At 39.8% G+C, this 20094-nt stretch overlaps 1 protein-coding gene across 1 annotated transcript in view; it reads left to right on the top strand.

Moving 5' to 3' along the window:
• The window catches only part of TNRC6A (trinucleotide repeat containing adaptor 6A), an 81048-nt gene extending 68054 nt beyond the window's left edge, over positions 1 to 12994 (top strand). The window contains exons 16-22 of the mRNA XM_044658136.1: positions 214 to 372; positions 3589 to 3729; positions 7130 to 7237; positions 7714 to 7935; positions 9479 to 9549; positions 9794 to 9933; positions 10030 to 12994. Coding sequence (XP_044514071.1) covers positions 214 to 372; positions 3589 to 3729; positions 7130 to 7237; positions 7714 to 7935; positions 9479 to 9549; positions 9794 to 9933; positions 10030 to 10405 — 1217 coding nt within the window. The 3' untranslated portion in view covers positions 10406 to 12994. The remainder of the gene's footprint in view (positions 1 to 213; positions 373 to 3588; positions 3730 to 7129; positions 7238 to 7713; positions 7936 to 9478; positions 9550 to 9793; positions 9934 to 10029) is intronic.
• Positions 12995 to 20094: the final 7100 nt, after the last annotated feature.

The following is a 20094-nucleotide window of genomic DNA, read 5'->3' as shown; positions in this document are numbered from 1 at the left end:
TTACTAATTGGGGGGGGGGGGGGGGGGGGCTTTAAATTGCACTATGACTTTTGGGACACCTGTACAGCTTGTGTGAAACTAATTATTTTGTCACCACTATTCAAGAAATGCTTTTTTAGAAAGTTTTCTTAGATGTGTTATAAATTATATATGATGTAGATTGAATAATACAAGTTCATTTTGGAAAAAATTAACTTTGTTTTCTTTTTTTAGGTGCTATTTCAAGTGGTTTTAGGCTGGAAGAGTCTCCGTTTGTTCCATATGAATTTATGAACAGCAGTAATTCACCAGCCAGTCCTCCTGGATCAATTGGGGATGGCTGGCCACGTGCCAAATCGCCTAATGGCTCTAGCAGTGTTAACTGGCCACCAGGTAAACATTGAACTATTTTTATTTGTTTTTTTAATTATGAAGAGTATGCCTTTGTCATTATTGAAATACACTTAGAAATAGTAATTACCTCCATAACTCTTCAGGTCTGTTAATCATCCCTTTACTGGCTTCACTCTTTTTAGTCTTCACCATGTGGTAATAGCTAGTTAATTTTTTTTTAATTATATACTTAGTAACCACCACCACTAACAAAAAATCATTTAACTAAACAAACGCATCTAAAAAAAAGGAGCTATCCAAAGAGCCCCCACATATCCACATGAGGTGAGTAGTAGATCTAAGTCTGAACATATACATAATTTATACATAGTTTCTGGTGGGACAACAATAGCTTAGAGAGCATAAACATTCTACAAAAGTCTTACTTTAGCATTCATCATACTATGAAAGTAATCCTGCATCCCTGACAGGTTGCAGCACTGGAATAAAAGTTCCACTTGGAACTTTGTATGATCAAAAGTGGAAAGCCTTGTTTTGGAAAGAGAATGGTCCTGGCAATAGATTGTGTCTGCTACTTAAGGACCAACCTAGCAAAATATGGTCCTAGTAGGGTATGTTAACTAAGAACAAGATGGGCTAAAATAATCAAATTAAATGCTGATAGGAACATGGAGAAACAGACCTGGTATTACATTGCTAGAGGAATTGTAAATTGTTTTTTAGAAAATAAGATGTAAATAATAGAGCTATAAAGCTATTCATGCTCATTGACCTAGGGATCCCATTACTACATCCCATTAGGCCTTAAAGGAGGCATCATTAAGAGGGTTAAAAAGCTGTGTGTGTGTGTGTGTGTGTGTGTGTGTGTGTGTGTGTGTGTGTGTGTGTGTGTGTGTGTGTGTGCGCGCGCGCATATATATGAAGATATTCATGGAAGCTTTGTTATGACAAAATAACACAGATGCAATGAATGGGAGAAATGACTGAATAGATTGTGATAATTGAATGTAATGGATTGTGTTATGTTATTAGAAATGACAAATATTGGAAATATAAAGAAAATCAGGGACATATGTAAAGAGATGAAAAGAGAATAAAATAATACATACCATGATTACATTTTTTTAAAATATTAATAAAATCAAGAGAAAAAATATCCATGTTAAAAAAAATCCAAAGAGAAATCAAAAGCAGAGGGTGTTTTATATTGGTACGCATATATTTTTAAACAAATTGTAAATAATGTGGAGTTTGTGGTTTTGCACATAGCCGGTTCATTTATACACAAGTCAGCTTATATACTGTCTTCTCAAAACTCTTGCCCCAGGAGGGAAGTTGGGTGGCTCAGTGGATTGAGAGCCAGGTCTAGAGACAGGAGGTCCTAGGTTTAAATCTGGCCTTGGACACTTCCTAGCTGTGTGACCCTGGGCAAGTCACTTGACCCCCATTGCCTAGCCCTTACAGCTCTTCTGCCTTGGAAGTGCTTAGTGAATAAATGAATATCATTGTACTCATTTGATAATATTTGCAGTGGTTCTGGGTAATTAGTAGTACTACATATTTCTTCCTTCCTCCCTCCCTCCCTCCCTCCCTCTTCTGCCTTGGTATCAATTCTAAGATAGAAGACCAAAAAGGACCAGGCAAATGGAGTTAATTGTCTTGCCCAACATCACATACCTAGGAAGAGTCTGAGGCCAGATTTGAGCAATAGTACATATTTCTAATGTAGATGTGATTTCTTAGGGTGTAGTACTTATTTCTATTTTAACATGTTTTCAAATCTGGCTTTTTTCAGAATGTAATTGAAGAAATGTATTTTTTGTTCCATGATAATTTTTTTTTGGTAACATTAAGCTACAGATCTCAAAATTATTAGGGCTTAGAGGCCATTCATACATTTAAAAATTATTGAGGACACTTCCCCAGCATTTTTGTTGAGGATTATGTATCTCAATATTTATTATATTAGAAATTAAGACATCTTAGTATTGTTTTCAAAATGGTATTGACCTTGCAGGCTCCCTGATAGTGGGTCTCAGGAACCTCTTGGCTTTCTTGTACTACACTTAAAGAACTACTGACTTGGAGCTATAAGGGACTTTACAGATTTCTAGTGCAACACCCTCATTTTACAAATGAAGAAACAAAATAGAAAATTAATTGGTCCAAGTACTTTGGCTTCAAAATCCAGGGCTCTTTCTGCTATAGTGGAGTTCATTGCAATATTACCAAATTAATCTATTTTAAAATATTTGATCACTCACTATGCAGTAGGGCCCCATATCCACAAGGGGGATATGTTCCAGGACCTCCCATTGTATGGTTAAAACCATGGATAGTACTGAACTCTATACAGACAATTCTCACTTCAACTTTTTTAATACTGCTGTTCATTTTACTATATAGCACTATGTTTTCTCCCCCTGCTTCTGGCCCAGCACTTCAGAGAGAGAGAGAAAGACAGACAGACAGACAGACAGACACACACACACACACACACACACACACACACACACACACCCCTTCATTCATCTCCAATGGTAGGCCTTCCTGCCTGTCTTCTTCCCTTGGAAATCAAGGTTGACCATGAAAACATGGAAAAGTGAAACCTTGGATAAGAGGGGACTCAGAATTCAGCGTAATCCCAGATTCTAGCATGTGTATTTAAAGTATACAAACCAAACCAAACCTACTTAGTGTATAAATCAAAGGGGAAATTTTTTTAATCAAGTGTCATCTGGGCACCTTGAGGTTTTTTGTGTTTTGTTTTGTTTTGTTTTTCCAGTTAAACAGGTCAAAAAGAAAGAGATGCTCTTCCTCTCTGCCCTGGTTCCAGATGGAATGTTTGGGAAGAGGAGCACTGTCAGTCCTTTTAAATAAAATAATTCAGTATCAATTGTGTTAATTCATTGATTACTTCAAGATATTGATTAGAACTAGAAATATATTGTGTGGACTCCTAGGTAGAACAATGAATAGAACACTAGGCCTGGAGTTGGGAGGACTTGGGTTCAAATGTGGTCTCAGACATTTCCTAGCTATGTGATTCTGGGCAAGTCGTTTAACTCCAACTGCCTAGCCTTTACTACTCTTCTGTCTTAAAATTGATACTAAGAGGGAAGATAAGAGTTTGTTTTTTAAGACATAAATAATATTGTTACAATTTGCACAGCTGCATGAGTAGAAATTCTTAAATTTTCATTAATAGAGCATGGAGTGATGAGTAAGCTTTTAAATATGATTTTTCATTTATAGAATTTCGCCCTGGTGAACCATGGAAAGGTTATCCAAACATTGACCCTGAAACTGACCCTTACGTCACTCCTGGCAGTGTCATAAACAATCTTTCAATTAATACTGTGCGGGAAGTTGACCACCTCAGGGACAGGAACAGTGGTAAGTAGGTAGTATAAAAGTTGGAATTTATGGTGTTTACTGAGGTACCTAATTTGGGGATAAATTAAGAGTTGGTATGAGTTAGTGGCAGCAAAAATCCTTACCTCATTGGCACACTCCATTCAAAAAAGAAACATAAAAAAAAGCAGAAATCCTCTTTTATTGACAAAATGTCATCCTATTTCGTGTGGCTAATAGCTAGTTTTTAATTATTATTCATTTATTAGAAGGCACATTTTCTCATCCTTATTGTATAAGTAAAAACTCATTAAATGCCAGGGACTAAAAAAATTACTTTAGCCACTTTTGCAGTCAACAAAAATATAATAATTTTAAGTTACACATTATTATACAAATTATACCATCTTTACTATTTCTTGTACTATTTTAAATAAGAAACCTTATATATCAAGTTTTTCTTTATGAAAGCCATAGATGTCACTCTAAATTTTATCTTACAAAATTTATTAATTGGGCTCTCTTATTATTTGTTCTTTGTTATGTTCACCTTCTCTCTATAATATTTCACTGATGATTTTCCTTCCTTCTCCCCAAGTTTTTTTGGTTCCAAGAAATACTACTATATATAATACTCTTAACAGACTTATATTCAATAAAATTTCTTAAATCTTCAAAATTAACTTTCTTTCTAAATAAACAAATGAAAACACTTTAAAAAAAATATATATATATATGTATATATATAAAATGTTACTATTTGAAATCCAGCATAGCACAGTACTTGGAACTCAAGGATTTTCATTCCCATTCTGCTGCTTACTTGACTTTGACCTGGTGGCAAGTCACTTCAGTGCTTTGTGCCTTGATTTCCTTAACTATAAAATATGGTACACTGGCCACTTATGAGACTGAAGTGAGAAAAGAATTTTGCAAACCAAAAATTGCTGTGGATATGAGAGCTATTATCATCTTAATTATCATTATATTGGTTCGTGACTGATGATCAAAATTGACCAAGTAGAAACATACAGTCAGGGCTGCAGTGTAGAGGCATAGTGAGGATCACGGGATCATAGATTTAGAGATGGAAAAGACCTCAAGGTGATGAGGCTGCCCTACAAGCTATCTGCTTAACTAATTTAAGTAGGGTTTGTGGGGTAAAGTAGAAAGTAGTAAGACCACAGGCTTAAGCATATCTTATTATAGTCAAGGTATAGTATTATGAGTTTTTATGTCTATCATATGCATAATTGTAGTTACTTTAAAAATAATTAGAAGTATAATAACCCTCTTACTGAGTTGTCAACTAAGAACACCATTACTCCAAATAGAGCTTTAGTGTATCTTTGTGTTACAGAAATGATAGTTCGCGTTTCCATTACACTTTATGTTTCACAAAGTGTTTTTCTGTGAGATGGCTAGTTGTTTTTTTTTTTTTTTAATCTACATTTTATAGGTAAGGAGGTGATTATATGGCTAACAACTCTTAGTACCAGGACTTTAACACAAATCTCATTCTCTGGTTCTACTGTTTATACTAATACTCCATTGTATGGAAGTTTTGTCCTTCAGTTATGAACCCATTTGGGGGAGTTTTCTTGGTAGATATGCTGAAGTGGTTTGCCATTTCCTTCTCTAATTTATTTTATAGATGAAGAAACTGAGACAAACAGGATTGACTTACCCAGGATCACACAGCTGGTAACTGTCTGAGGTCAGATTTGAACTTAGGAAGATGAGTCTTTCTGACTCCAAGCCCAGGACTATCCATTGAGCCACCTAGCTGCCCCACCAATGGCAGTTGGGTCTCATATTAAGAATCATTCATTCCCAGTTTAACCAAACTTTCAAATTTCCACTTAAATGCAAAAATATTAGTATTGGTGCAGAGCAGGACTTCTTAACATGGGTTCAAGAATTTGTTTTTAATATTTTGATAATTTACTTCAATGTAATTGGCTTACCTTTTACCCTGTGCATTTTATTTTATGCATTTAAAATTATTATTCTGAAACTCCATAGTTTCAATAGACTGGCAGAAAGAGGTGGTCTGTGACACAAAACAGGTTAAGGACCCTTTTGTAGAGAATTCAAATAGAAAAACAAAAGCACTTCCTTTATTTCAGTTATTTCACTCAATCTTGAAGATTTAAGATCCTTCACACTGTATAAAATAGTGAGCGTTAGTTAAATGTATGTAGCTGTGCTAAACACTTTACAGTTATTCTCCAATTTGATCTCCACGACCACCCTGGGAGGTAAAGGGTATTATTATCCCCTTTTTATAGATGATGATGCTGAGGCAGACAGGTAAAGCAGCTTGTCCAGGGTAACAAGATAAAAGAACTATAATAAGTTGACTTCAAAATCATGTAAAAAATGAAGTTGTAGAAATCACAGAATTTTAAAGCGAAGAAGAACATTTCTGTTACATTTTGCAATTTACAAACCACTGTCCATACAACATTCTTGTCCAGTGCACTGGGCAGGCATTATCCCTATTTCACAGATGAGAAAAAGAGTTGATGCAGTTTGCCTGTAGTCATCTAAAAAGTAAGTAGCAGAACGGAAGCTTGAACAGAGATCTTCAGCCTCCCAAAGGGAGTATTGTCCTTCTGTCCCAGAGACTTTCCTAGAGCAGATGATCCCAAGACTGACCAGCCAAAGCAACCTACCAGATTTAAGGAAAACTGCTCTCCACATCTTGTTGGAACACGTTTGTGTCAGTGCTGCTTCCTCAGTCAAAGAGGGCTCCCATGCTGAGGGAATGAATGCCAATTTTGAGTTGGGGACACTGGCTCCATGCCAGGTCTTCTTCAGGGTTTTTTCTACCCCACCATGCCTCACTAGGATAGTGATGAAGTACTTTCAGAGAGGGAACAGAGTCATCAGAGTAATTCTTAAAGATTAAGTTCTAGTAGGGACAAAAGGCAAATTGTAGAGAGTTAAAGAGGCTTTTTATTGTTTTCTTAACAAAAGGATGGAAATAAATGGGATGGTAGGCAGCCCTATTCATTGGAAGGAAAAGCCAATGGTGAAAGGTAGGGCAGGGCATTTTGTGGTATTCTAAGAAAGGAAGTTTTTCTTTTTAATTGTGAAAGTTTTATTATAACTATAAAAACCCTGCTACTTGACCAGTACATGAGAAAGCAGCATGGAGAGGGGAATATTCTAACCAAGATAAGACAGAACATCAGTTGGGCTCAGAGTCATAGAATGTCCTCTTCATCGAACAGAAGAAATAATTCAACAGGAGGGAAATGGTTTGCTTAAAGTTACACCGATTGTTATGACAGTGATATTTGCACATTAAGTCCTGTCTCCTGTTTTGTCATGTGTATATCTGTTTCAATTTCATGGAATTCCTTCCTTAAGGTAAAATGCCATATAATATGTTACTGTGGGCCCTGAACTGATTCTCGTGTCCCCTCCAATACAGGGTCATCCTCATCTCTGAACACCACGCTGCCTTCAACTAGTGCCTGGTCATCCATTCGTGCCTCCAACTACAATGTTTCCCTCAGCAGTACAGCACAAAGCACTTCAGGTAAGCACACTAGCCCATGGTTTGCTAAGAGAAGGAAGGGTTTGAACAAAGTCTATTGTTTGAAGTACTTTAGTTGACCTCCCCTTTATTCATTCCCTTGTGTCTAAAGTGCTATATGTTGTCTTCTTCAAAAGCCTTTTTTGTTCCATCCAAAAATGGGTAAGTAGAATCTTTTCTTCCATGTATCGTTAGGTGAGAAATTGTGGTCATCCTTGGATAGTGACACGCACTTTCTCCCCATATGTGAGCCCTGTTGTTTAGCAGTGTTGAGTGCTCAGTCACAATTCCCAAAATAAACTCTTCTTTTGAATGTATTATTAGGATATTTTACTAAATAGGGCTATTGTAGCATCTCCTATACAGAGGTCTTAAGCCAAATATAAACCAACAGATGTTTGTACATAGTGATTAAATGTTTTTAGATTTCTTGTTTTCTGGTATCATTTTTCTTTATGGTTTTTTTTCCCTCTGAGTAGCCAGAAACAGTGATTCCAAATCAACATGGTCTCCTGGTTCAGTCACTAACACCTCTCTGGCTCATGAGCTGTGGAAGGTCCCTTTGCCACCTAAAAACATCACTGCTCCGTCCCGCCCACCACCGGGATTAACTGGTCAGAAGGCCCCCTTGTCTACCTGGGATAATTCTCCCCTTCGCATAGGTGGAGGATGGGGAAATTCTGATGCCAGATACACCCCAGGTAAGTTTAAGGAGTTATGTGTGGTTTCCATAGTGAAAAACTAACTAGTACTAGAGTGTTCAAGAGAGCATTAGAGTTAATTAAAAGATCTAGATTCAAGAAGTTATAGCACTTATATTTCATTAGCTGGGTAATCTCTTACCCATTCTGAGCCTCAGTCTTCTCACTAGTAAAATGTTAATTCTAACGGCCTCAAATTATTTTAAAGAAAGTGCTTTATAAATGATAAAATACTATGTAAATATGAATTGTTTTTACTGTCATCTCATTGGTTCCCTGTGACTGTAAACTTCTGAATGGTTACTGCAGTACTTTGAAAAATCTCTCATTTCATTGTCCTAGTCCAGCTTCCATCGTGTGTACTTTCTCTTGGGGGGGGGAGGACCACAGTAACATTTAGACTATCCATCTTTTGCATTTTTTGATATTAACTACATCTTCTTTTGTGGTGGTACATTTCCTTGACTTTTTATATCATATCTTGAGCTCATGCTCATTGTTAACATGTTGCAGCTTTTTTATGAATCTTTGTATTAGGCTTTGGATCATTCATGGTTTTGATTTTTATGAGATTGTGGTGTTCCATGATTCGTGCCATATAATGTCACCTGTAGAATAGTGGTTTTAAGGTGGGCTTTTGCACTGTCGCAGTTTGGGATCATTGAAAGCAATGCCCAGTTTCCCAAAAGCAATCCAGCCCCATTTCTTCCTGTTCAATTCCAGACCCAGCTCATTATCCATCTGCAACGCCTGCCCAAGATACACATATTGATGGACTAATTCGATGGGCTGCCGGTCCAGGTGCATGTCATAATCTTCCAGGCAATACGGGTTGTTGGTTTTGTTTGTTTTGTTTTCTGATTGATCTTGATCAAAGTGTGTTCTCATAGTAGATGACATGCAGTAATGCAGTGCACTGGATTTCCTATAATGTTATTTTTCTCTTTGAAATGAAATAAGGAATTAAATATTCATTTCCTAATCTGCCCCTATCCTTGGCATCTTTGAGATTCTTGCCTAGAGAGATCCAGTGGCCAGGATGACTGGAGTTCAGATCTCTTGACACTCTTTTCCTCTGAGAGTTTCTAAAAATGCCACTGTTGGGTCAGAAAATACCCCAAAGAAGGAATTATAGTAGCCACTAGAAATGCTGGCAGAGGCTTTTACTTTAAGGAATGACAAATTGCCCGTCCCATGGGAGGGAGGAGCTCCTCTGTGATTCAGTCATTGTGGGAGCAGCACCTGCCTTTGATGCTGCCCCTTTGTGGGATTGACTCCGTGCTGGGCCTAACGTGCTCTCCATTCCCCTCCTCCTCCCCGTATTAGCACCCAAAGGCCCCTTCGGCATCTTAGCCGCCTCTGTGCCACTTGAAAAGCTTCAGGACCCCGTTAGGCCTTCACCCATCTCATAATGAGTGAAATGAGTGGTTGCCTCCAGGTCATCCCCACCTGGGTTGGCCCCCTGAATGATGGGCCTGTTGTTGTCATTTCATGGGGATAAAAGAACTCTGTTAGTCAGGTTTTTGTTCTTATTCCTGTTTAGGTTCAAGCTGGGGTGAGAGCAGCTCAGGGAGAATAACAAATTGGCTTGTTCTAAAAAATCTCACGCCTCAGGTAAGCACACGCTGGTGGCCCCTGGTGAAGAGGCGCCGCTCCTGGAGAGCCAGGCGGCGGCCATAAGCCAGTCTGGGTGGCCGCGGCTCCCCGGACCATCGCCTGACCCGAATCGGGGCCTGTGGGCAGAGATGCGCACAGACACACACGTGCATGCTGGCACAGGGAGGGGGTGAGATGGGAGGAGGGGGCTGGGCTGGGAGGGGACCGCCGGCCCCTGACGCTGTCCCTGTGCTGTCCCCAGATCGATGGCTCCACCCTGCGTACTCTGTGCATGCAGCATGGTCCGCTCATAACATTCCATCTGAACCTCCCACATGGTAATGCATTGGTCCGTTACAGTTCAAAAGAAGAGGTAGTGAAGGCACAAAAATCTCTGCACATGTAAGTGGGGGGGCCAGGGAGGGCGAGGCTGCTCGAGGGCTCTGTCCGAGGTGGGCCGGGGCGAGCCCTAACGGTGCCTGTGTTCTTCCCGCCCAGGTGTGTATTGGGGAACACTACTATTCTTGCTGAGTTTGCCAGTGAAGAGGAGATTAGTCGTTTCTTTGCACAAGGCCAGTCTCTGACTCCCTCTCCTGGCTGGCAGCCTCTGGGGTCCAGCCAGAGCCGACTGGGATCCATTGACAGTTCCCATTCATTCTCCAACCGCAATGATCTAAATCACTGGAATGGTGCTGGGCTGTCGGGAACTAGCAGTGGAGACCTTCATGGCACTTCACTCTGGGGGACCCCAAATTATTCCACAAGCCTGTGGGGGACCCCAAACAGCAGTGACACCAGGGGAATTAGCAGCCCATCCCCCATCAACGCTTTCCTTTCTGTTGACCACCTAGGTGGAGGTGGAGAGTCCATGTAACTTTTGCAATTTCAGCTAATGAACTGTGACCTCAAGACATAACAAAGCAGCACTAATTTGGACTTTCCCACCTACAGCCAGGGGTCACCTGTGGAAACAGTTACTTTCTGCACATTTTCCACTTTGTTTTAGCCCAAAACATATCAGTTTGAATACTTGAATCATGCAGGCCAACATTATAATGTGAAAAAGTATATATTTACACTTCCAGATAGTGCTATACATATTAAACTGCTTCAAATGAGCTCATTTGTGTATATTCATCATGTGTATTCTTTGAATTTCTTTTTTTTTCTTTTTTTTCTTTTTTTTTTTGCATTTTTTTGCTGACTATAATGTTGGAGTATGAGCTTTTTTAACGTTGCACTGAATGATGTTCTCTCCGTCTAATCGGCAATATGGGGGTGCAGCCGTTCAAGTGTAAATGTTTACTCAAGGAACATGAACAAACAGTGTGCGCTCTACTAGGCCTTGCTGTTTGCCTACCTTATTGTGGTATTGTGGAATTTAAAGATCCAGATATGATGCTGACTTAGGATTATTAATTAAAGTATTGCACCAGTTTTTGTTTTTGTTTTTTTTCGCGTGTAAACTAAAGAATTTTCGCTACACAGTTTGAAAAACTGTGGCCACAGCTGTGACTTGCAACCCAGCCTGCGAGCCAGGAGGGTCCTGCACTTTCAATAGGCTTTCCATTTTGTTTTGAGGCCCCTGCGTCGGGTCCTCTTGTTTACAGAATTTTGTTTTTTGTTTATTGAGAAAAATGTTTACTCTTCCATCACTTAAAAAAATTTTTAAAAAACAAACAAAAAAAGAATGGAGGATGATAAGATGCTTTCTATCTCTGGGAATAAGGAGCAGCGTTCGGCCGTGTTCTTTTGTTTTCTATCCTTATCTCCTAAATCAAAGAGCATGGTTCTCAGGAAAACCAGTTCCCTAGTAAAAACTCCTTGTAGTTTCTTATAGGAAAAAAAAAAAAAAAAACCCAACTTTTAGCACTGATACTACTTATTGCTCTGTAAGACTTTTTCTCTGCCAAAAAATAATGCTTCAAGCTGGAGTTTGACATACGCTTTCCGATGCTGTCTTTTTATTAGTGAGTGAGGATGGTTTGCTAATATTCGGTAGTTATTACAGTTTTTGTAACCCCATCAAGTGGCTCTGTTTCTGCTCTCCTGTGACTGTGTTAACATTTGACTGTTGTACGTACCTTAAAGCCGAGTTCAGTAACTATGCACCTGTAACCAAGCTTTTGGGCTTACAGAATCGTTTGTTGTATAAAGGAAAAATTTTAAATGTTCAAAGCGTTGTTGCAAAAGTTACGAGTTACATCTTATTTCTTTTTTTTTTTCTTGCCACAAACGGTGTTATAATGAATGCTTGCTTAGTCAGTGCAAAGAGACTAAACAAGGATAAAAAATTTTAACAGTGCAGAATTCACCATCATGTCATTGCCTTGATTCTAAATGTCTGTGTCCCAAGATGCAAAAGAAGTCAGTGGCTTTTAACTGTTTACAAATAGAATGTGATTGTAAAATGTACAGGTTGGTTGTGTTTGAATTATGAAATTTCAGATATTAATAAATCATGACATTCTGGCTGCTCAGCACTTATCTGTCTCTCTTTTGTGTTATTGGGATGGTGTTTTCTACAAGGAAGATCTTCTTTGCTCTGGCTACAGTTAGAGCTTTAGGATCTCCAAGAGGGACCAAGTGACAAAAACAGAATGCTCACCCAAACTTGAATGTTTAATCCCAACTTTAAAATAGCCACAGTCTCTCCAAAATAGTGGACAACCACAGAAAACTGCCATTCCCTCTTCCTTCCCCTCTGAACAGTTTCCATTCCAAAACCCTCCCAGGTCCCCCCAGCACCGCAATCCTTCGGGCCCTCCTGGTACCTCAGCAAGACATTTGCACACAAGGAGAGCATTCTGAAAAAGAGGTCCCTCGTGTGGAAACAGAGTAGTGCTCAGTGCTTACACCTCCATTAGACAAGCCTAGCGAACACCACCTCACACTTAACTGGCCTTGACTAGAGTGAGCGTGTCCTGGGTGTAGGCAGACATACATACCTGCCTGATGTCGATGTGTGTTCTGTGAAAAAAAACAAAAATCTGGTTCCGTGTTAAACAGCTTAGCTTAGTCAGGCCAAGCCTGTCGCCAAATTGTCGTTCTACAGACCTCACGCTAGGGTTTGGTTTCAGTGGATTAATCGCAGTGTCGAGCGCCCTTCTGTGAATCATGCCTGTGTGCCATCGGCTGGCTTTTCAAACTGTCTGCATTACTTTCCATTTGTCAAGTGTTAAGTTCCTGTTGGTTGGACAATAACAAAAACTTTGCTTCTCGAACCATTTCAACTGTAATTACTTCCATACTGACTGGTTTCCAAACCCTAAACCAACTTTGGACAAATCCGGGTTCAGAAACACGGGGTGGGGGGGGGTCAGCGGGTTGATATTTGGGGTTTTTAATGGACTCTAATTGTGAATTAATCGTTGCATTAATTGTATTGTTCAAGTGTTTAGGGAGTCTGTCACTGAGCCTGTTATGTGAAAAATAAAATGTAGTTGATTTTAAGAATGGCAAAGGTGGTGTTTACTTTTTAGTCTTCGGTGGCATCTGTTACCAGGTAGAGCTTTTCTCCTTCAACTTGGGGTTTCCCAGGCACGACAAGGGAAAATATGGGGCCTGGAGAGGGAGGGGGGAACAAAGAGAAAAGTTCTGATCTGCAGCAACTCTCGGGGGGGGGGGGGGGGGGTGCAGTGTGGGAAGTCTGAGATGAGGGGTAGCGGTGAAGCGATGAGCTCTTAGTAAAATATTGGGATGAGATGCTTGGGCGGGAGAGGCCAAACTTAGGGTTCAACGAGGGTTCGGGGGCAGGTGATGGAAATTCCTGGAGCACTCTGGGAGCAGGGGCTGCAGGGAAGGCTTGATTACTTGGGATCACAAGAAGATTCTGGGGAGGCTGAGCTGGAACTGACAAAAACCCCACCACGCCCCCCCCCATTGGGCAAAGAGGCCTTCCTCTTATAGGAAAATGTAGACGCCCGAGGATGTGGGAGAAAGGAGGTCTCTGACCTTTGATATGTGTAAAGAGCCATTGGAGAAACAGAGTCAAAATTAGGGCCTGTTATCTGGATTCCCTACGTGACCAATCCAGGCTGAGGCAGTCTTTGTGTTTGGTCCTGGTCACCTGAGCCCTGAAAAGCTCTGGTACCAGCAGGTAGGTTAATCCAAAAACAACTTGACCCCTCCAGGAGGCTATTAGGTTTCATTTAGAGAAATAGAGTCTGTAATAGATATTTTATCTGGATCCCATTACAAAATCATCAGCAAGTAAAACTGTGTGTATGATTTTTCTGCACTGCATGTCAGATGCAGATAGAATGGGCCATCTAAGGTAAAAATCTGAGGCTCCTCTTTTGACTCATTTTCAGATCCCCACCTTTTCTCAATATTCTTATTGGAAAGCTTTAAGTCCTTAATCAGACCAGCAGCTACTGAGTTAACAATTTCTCTCCTTGATAATTAAGAAGCCTGAACCCTAAAACATATTACTTAGATAAGCTGGAGCCAGACTTTATCTGACCAGGTGCAGTCCTGTAAATCAAGGCAGAACGCAATTAGTAAAAATCTCCATGAAATATGTTTCTGCTCCCAGAATTAACCCCCTACTAATTGGTAGTTGGAATTTGGCCCTTGCCCTTGTACCTATCTCTCTACTTTTTAGACTTTAATGGGTTGTGTATGATTTGTAACCCCCTCACAGCTGTGACTCTTGCTTTGTGTTCTTTATTTGAAACCAGTATAAAAATAAACCCCAAACTCCACGCTCCTGGAGCCAGAGCTGGAAGCATGAAGTAAAAGACATTTCCCTTGTCCTGTCCTTATTTCCTTATCAACTAAACTGTCCTTATCAGATTATCAGAGATGATAAAGATCTCCACAGATAGGGTCTCTCCTTGTGATCTAGCAGCCACCACAACGTCCTTTGCTTCCTTTAAGATTTCTGGTGGTTCCTTCACAAGAACACTCGAAGGGAGGCAGCCCCACTTGTTCTTCACAAAAGTGGGGCCTGAGCTTCTCCAGGTAAACGACTCGACTCACTAAGGGTCACACTGCTGGAAGTGCCGGAAGGGAGAGGAAGGGCTTCATCTAGACCCACTTGGTACTTAATAGAGTGTATACTATGGGAAACATTGGTCTAAACTTCGTTTTTGCCAGACTGCTTTCCAGTTTTCTCAGCACTCGTGAACGTGGGTGGTGTTGGTTGGCTTCATTCTCTGCGCTCTGAGGAGGGATGATCCCATCAGCCCCCTGAAGTCCAGACTAGTCGCTCTTTTTACATAGGCTTCTTCGCTCTTCTAGCAGCATTCTCTGTTCATGGACTTAGCCAACTTAGTTCAGCTCTAATTAAGCACCTGCTTTGTCCATGGCACTGGAAGTCAAAGATGAAAGAGGACAACATCCCCTTTAGGAAGCTTTCTAATGAGGGAGATTCTACATTTATACAAAAACTGGACTTGGAGGCAGGGGATGTAGGTTCAAATCATACCACTGCCTTTTACTCCTTGTGTTACCTTAGGCAAATCACTTCACCTCTGTGGCCTTCGGTTTCTTTTCCAACAAAATGAGAGAGTAGGACTAGAAGACCTCAAAAAAGAAAATGAGGGAGGAATTACTTTTTTAGCTGGTATAAGGAAAGGCCTCGTGGAAGAAGAGGTTTTCAGCCAGCAGAAGTGTAGAAACATTTTAATCAAAAAGAAAAACAGTTGAGAGAATATGAGCAATAGGCAGAACAAGATTGTCAAACAGCTGGTAACCAATTTGGCTGGAATGTAGAGGACTTACTCGTATTATGAAATAAAAGTGAAAAAAGAGGTTGGAGGCAGATTGTGGAAAGCCATAAAAGTCAGGGTAAGTTTCTCCAGTTTTTTATCCAGTTGGCAATACGAGGCACCTCAGTTAGCTTTTGAGTTTCAGACAGGTAGTGATCGTTCCTTCTAATCAAATTAATTTGGCAACTATGGGAAAGAGGGAGATTGAGCCAAAACCCCTAGTTAGACTATTTACAGTATTCCAAGAGGAGGAGGAGCAGAATTAATGTGATAACGGCAATGGGAAGCATGAACGAGAAATTGCTAGATTAAAATTTACAGAACTTCACAACAAATTGAATGTATGAAATGGGGGGGAGGGCAGGAATAAAAATAGGCAGTTTTTTGAGCAACTAGGAAGTTGGGAGTACCAACAAATGGGGAAATTGTAAGTAAGGAAAGGCAGGTTTAGGTGCAATGAAGAACAGTTTGGGACATGTTGACTCCTAGGTGCCAGAAGAAATAAGGACTACACAGATTTGGGAGTCCTTGCAATTTAGCATTAAAGTACTCATGTATAGCAAAACACTTCAGCTAGGCTCTGGAGATACAAAACCAAAAATCTTTTCTCAAGGAGTTTACATTCTACTGAAGGGGCGTACATGTACCCCCCCCCAAAAAAAAGTATTGCCTCTGGATTTGGATGAACCTAGGTTCAAATCCCACCGTCGACATTTATTCTCCAACGTTTTGGTCTTGGCCCATTCCTCTTTTCAAGGCTCATTTTCTTTCTTTACATTGGTGATCTTGGCCCAGACGGAGCAAGTCAACCTCCTTAGGTTTCAGATTCTTCCATTATAACAGCATGATGTAGGACTACAGGGCCCCTGAGATCCCCTTCATAGATAGGCCTATGATTATATGATTCCCAAGTATAAATCAGGATAATCTGAGGTGCATCTGCTATGCTGAGAATGGAAATAGATGAGATCATCAGTGGTGAAAGTAAATAATAATAGAAAAAGCTCCAGAGCTAAGGCTAGAACCTTGGAGAACATCCACATTTAGGGGACATCGATAGGATAAACAAGCAAGAAATGGGTAAGAAGCAGACAGGTAGGAGGGAAGCCAGGAGAGTTATCAACAAGAAAATGGTATTTAGCCGTGTCAAATACTGCAGAAAGGTCGAGGAAAATAAAGATGGCAAAGCCAAAGGATTTAACAGCTGAGGTTAGTAAAAGCCTAATATATAGAGGGCAGTTTCAGAAGTGCCAAGAATCAGAAGCTAGATTATATATCTATGACTGGGGAGAAAGTGGATGATGAAGCCAGTAGATTTTTCCCTTGAAGTTTGGTCATGAAAGGAAAAATAATTTTTTTTAAATTATTTTTAATTTAAACTTAAAGCAATGTCAGAATCAAGGGAAGAGTTTTATTTTAGGATAGAGACTGTCTAAAAGTGTCTGTAGAGAGATGATATAGGAAAAGGGCCCAAGAGAGGAAAGGGCAGGGAATCACGATGGGCACCAATGGAAGAATTGGGCTAATTACCAACCACTGTCCTCAGACTGGAAGAAAGAGCAACTGGGAAACAATTTAGAGAAGCCATTAAAAGCATCAGAGAGGAAGAGAGGGGAATTCCATGAAAGAGAAACCTTAAAATCATCAGTAAAGTAGGAAGTCGGTCTTCTGCTAAGAGGAGGAGAGTTGAAAGTGGATGCAGAGGCGAGGGCTTTAAGACATTAGGGTTCTGGCTTGATTTCACACGTAGAATACCACATTTCTTGCCTTTTCAATGAGGAAGGGAGGGAAGGTCACAAAGAGAGCTCAAATTTTTTTAAAGGAATGTTTAATATATATAATTTACAAAAAAATGTCTATGTTCTAAGTTTTGTGCTTCAAGGTTACTTGGAGCTATGACACTTATCTAATGTTGAATGTTCCCTATCTGCCCAGTCCCTTGGGTTTGGTTTTTGGTTAGAAATTCAACTTCTAGCCTTGGACCAACCTGAACCCTTCCCCCTTTTGCTTATATCTCTACAACACTGGCAGAAGATATAAGGATCCCCTTTTCCTCAGGACAGAACTCAACCACTCTTCAAAATCAGGTGCATCCTTCAAATTTGATTGATTGCTATTTATTTAGCAAATTGACCCACTCCCTACTCCTCCCCAACATGTTCTCCTCAACCCTGTCTTCATGCTATAAAAGAGCTAGGAGAATAGAATAAAAATGACTTAGTTTCCCTGAAATTTCACCCTTTTTTCCCCAGATTTTAACTGCTAACATAGAAGGGGGGGAAAATCCATTTTTATTCAAACTGGAGAATGAATTTGATTTCTTACAGTGGCTAACAATTAATTCCCTTCAGAATCAGAACGCTGAATCTCAAGAGTTTAAAGGCCTAAAGGGTCATCTAATCTCACCTCTACCTCAATCTGGAATCCTATCACATCCTCACCAAGTATTCAGGCTCGAAAAGAAGACCTCAAGAGATGAGAAACTCAATAGCTCATGTAGCGGCCCATTCCACAGTAATTTTGCATCTTCTCATCAGCCCCACTCTGGTCACACAAGCTTTATTTCCTGAAATATGATGCCCCATATGGAATAACGTACTCCTTTAATATTATGAGCGACCTTAAAAATCATCTACTTTGGCCACTGGTAAACAAACTGTGGCTGGCCCCAGCCAATAAAGCAGCACAGCCAGATCTCCAAACACTTCTGACTTGAAGGGCAGTTCTCTACCCACCACACTGCCTCCAGATGTGATCTAACCAGGGTCAAGCAAAACTATAACCACCATCTTATACATTTTGGCTTCTAGTAATGCAGCCTAAATTTAATTTTTTTGGCTGCCACCTCATAGCTGAATTCATACCAAGCTTGCAATCCGTTGAAACCCACAATGTCCTTTTCACTTAAACTGTTATCTAAATAAAGCTCCCCCTGTCCTGTGCTTTAAAAGTTTCTTTCCACCCAAGTAAAGGACTTCAGAATTATTATTTAACAGACTTACTGGATTTAGCCCATTTTTCCAACCTGGTGAAAAATTTTTGGATACCGATTATTATGTTACATAAATACACAAGGGATGTGCCATCTGAAAATGATATTCTTTCCTTTCATTCCTCCACTTATTAAAAAAATATATATACATATATAAAAGCCTTGGAGTCCTTCACTAGAGACCTCCCTAAAAAAAAAAAAATTTAAAATCCCATAATTGCCACTCCCTAAATCTAGTCATTCAACCACCTTGAACTATTCTCCCACTCTCTTTACATCTAGATTTTGTCCACAAGGAGCACAGTTGCCTTGTCAAAATCCAGGTATGCTAAATATCTAGCATTCTCTCCATCTCAAAGTCTAGTAACTATCAATAAAGGAAATTGGGTTTTTTAACTCAAGTTCCGTTTACATGCCTACCATGTGCAAAGCATTGTGTTAGCTCCTGGAAAAGAGACAAAATTTCGATAAGCTGCCATCTGACATGACTTGTTCTTCATGAATCCATCCGGGCCAAGAGTGAACACCATCATTTCTCTTTCAAAATGTTCACAAAACATCCTTTTGTTTCAATAGTGTTTCCTAGACTTCTGCCAGGAATTTAAGTCATCCGCTTATAAAAGTGTTAAGCTTTTAGCACTGCAAACCAGAATTTTTTTTTTTAATATTTTTATCATCATGCAAAACACACTTCCATATTGGTCATTGTAAGAGCACACTCAAAACAACCAAAACCCCAAAATAAAACTATAAAAACACTGGTGTGAAAGACTCTTACAGTTCTTTCCCTGGAGGTAAATAGCATTCCCCATCCTAAGTCTTTCAGGATTGTCCCAGATCACTGCATTGCTGAAAATAGCCAAGTTTTCCCAATGGATCATCGTCCAATATTGCTGTTACTGTGTACAATGGCAAACTGGAATTTCAAAGGACACACACAGACAACCACTGAAATACCACCGGATACTGGAGCTTCACAGAGGCAGCTACTTATCACCAGAAATCCAGCGGTTGTCTTACTCATCCAAACACAAGAGAAAACTTGCACTTTGGGATATTAGTATCTGCTTTTATATGGAAAAGGAAAAAACTGAGTATTCTTTTACAATGATCAATATGGAAATGTGTTTTGCGTGATTAATACTGGTAAAATCTAGATCAAATTACTTATCTTTGGGAAGGGGGAGGGAAGAGAGAGAGGGAGACAATTTGGATAGATTAATTTTGGAAAATATTTTAAAAACTATTACATGTAATTGAGAAAATAAAATACTTTTTAAAAAAAGTTCAGAGACTCCCAATGGAGAACTATTGTAAATAATGGTCCATACATGTAACCATCAGGCTGTCTGAAGAATTCCTCAGCTGCTTAGGAAATTCCCTAATCCACTTCCCCCTTCTATTTGCCAGAACTGGGTGAGGTAGAAATCGAACCATTTTTGGTCTCAAAACAAAAACAAAATAGTCTACAAATAGTTCACTAGTGCTAGAAGCAGTGCTGTCAAACACTAGTCTTCTTGGCTTATATGATCACAGAGGGCGCTGGAGTCTCTTCCTAAGGTCACTCAGCCCAACCTGACTAGAGACATGCAAAGTGAGGTCCAAAGACAAGAAGTCACTGGCCCAAGATCCGTGGATAGTTCAGTGGCAAACAAAGGGTCAGGATTGAACAGACTAGTCTTTTAGAGGAAAAATCAGAGTAACTATGGACATCTGCATTCCTGATTACATCTGTCGTAACTAGGAAGCAATTTATATCCACTTTCTCTTCTGGGTCTCATGACAACTCTGTGACAACCACAGGCAGGTTATTCACTTTCTTGGTCCAAGCATGGCATTTCATCATTTTAGGGAGCT

This window comes from Gracilinanus agilis, chromosome 1, assembly GCF_016433145.1.
Source record: "Gracilinanus agilis isolate LMUSP501 chromosome 1, AgileGrace, whole genome shotgun sequence".
Taxonomy (NCBI): domain Eukaryota; kingdom Metazoa; phylum Chordata; class Mammalia; order Didelphimorphia; family Didelphidae; genus Gracilinanus; species Gracilinanus agilis.
The sequence above is the reverse complement of the archived record's forward strand: the minus strand, read 5'-3'. Positions and strand labels throughout refer to the sequence as shown.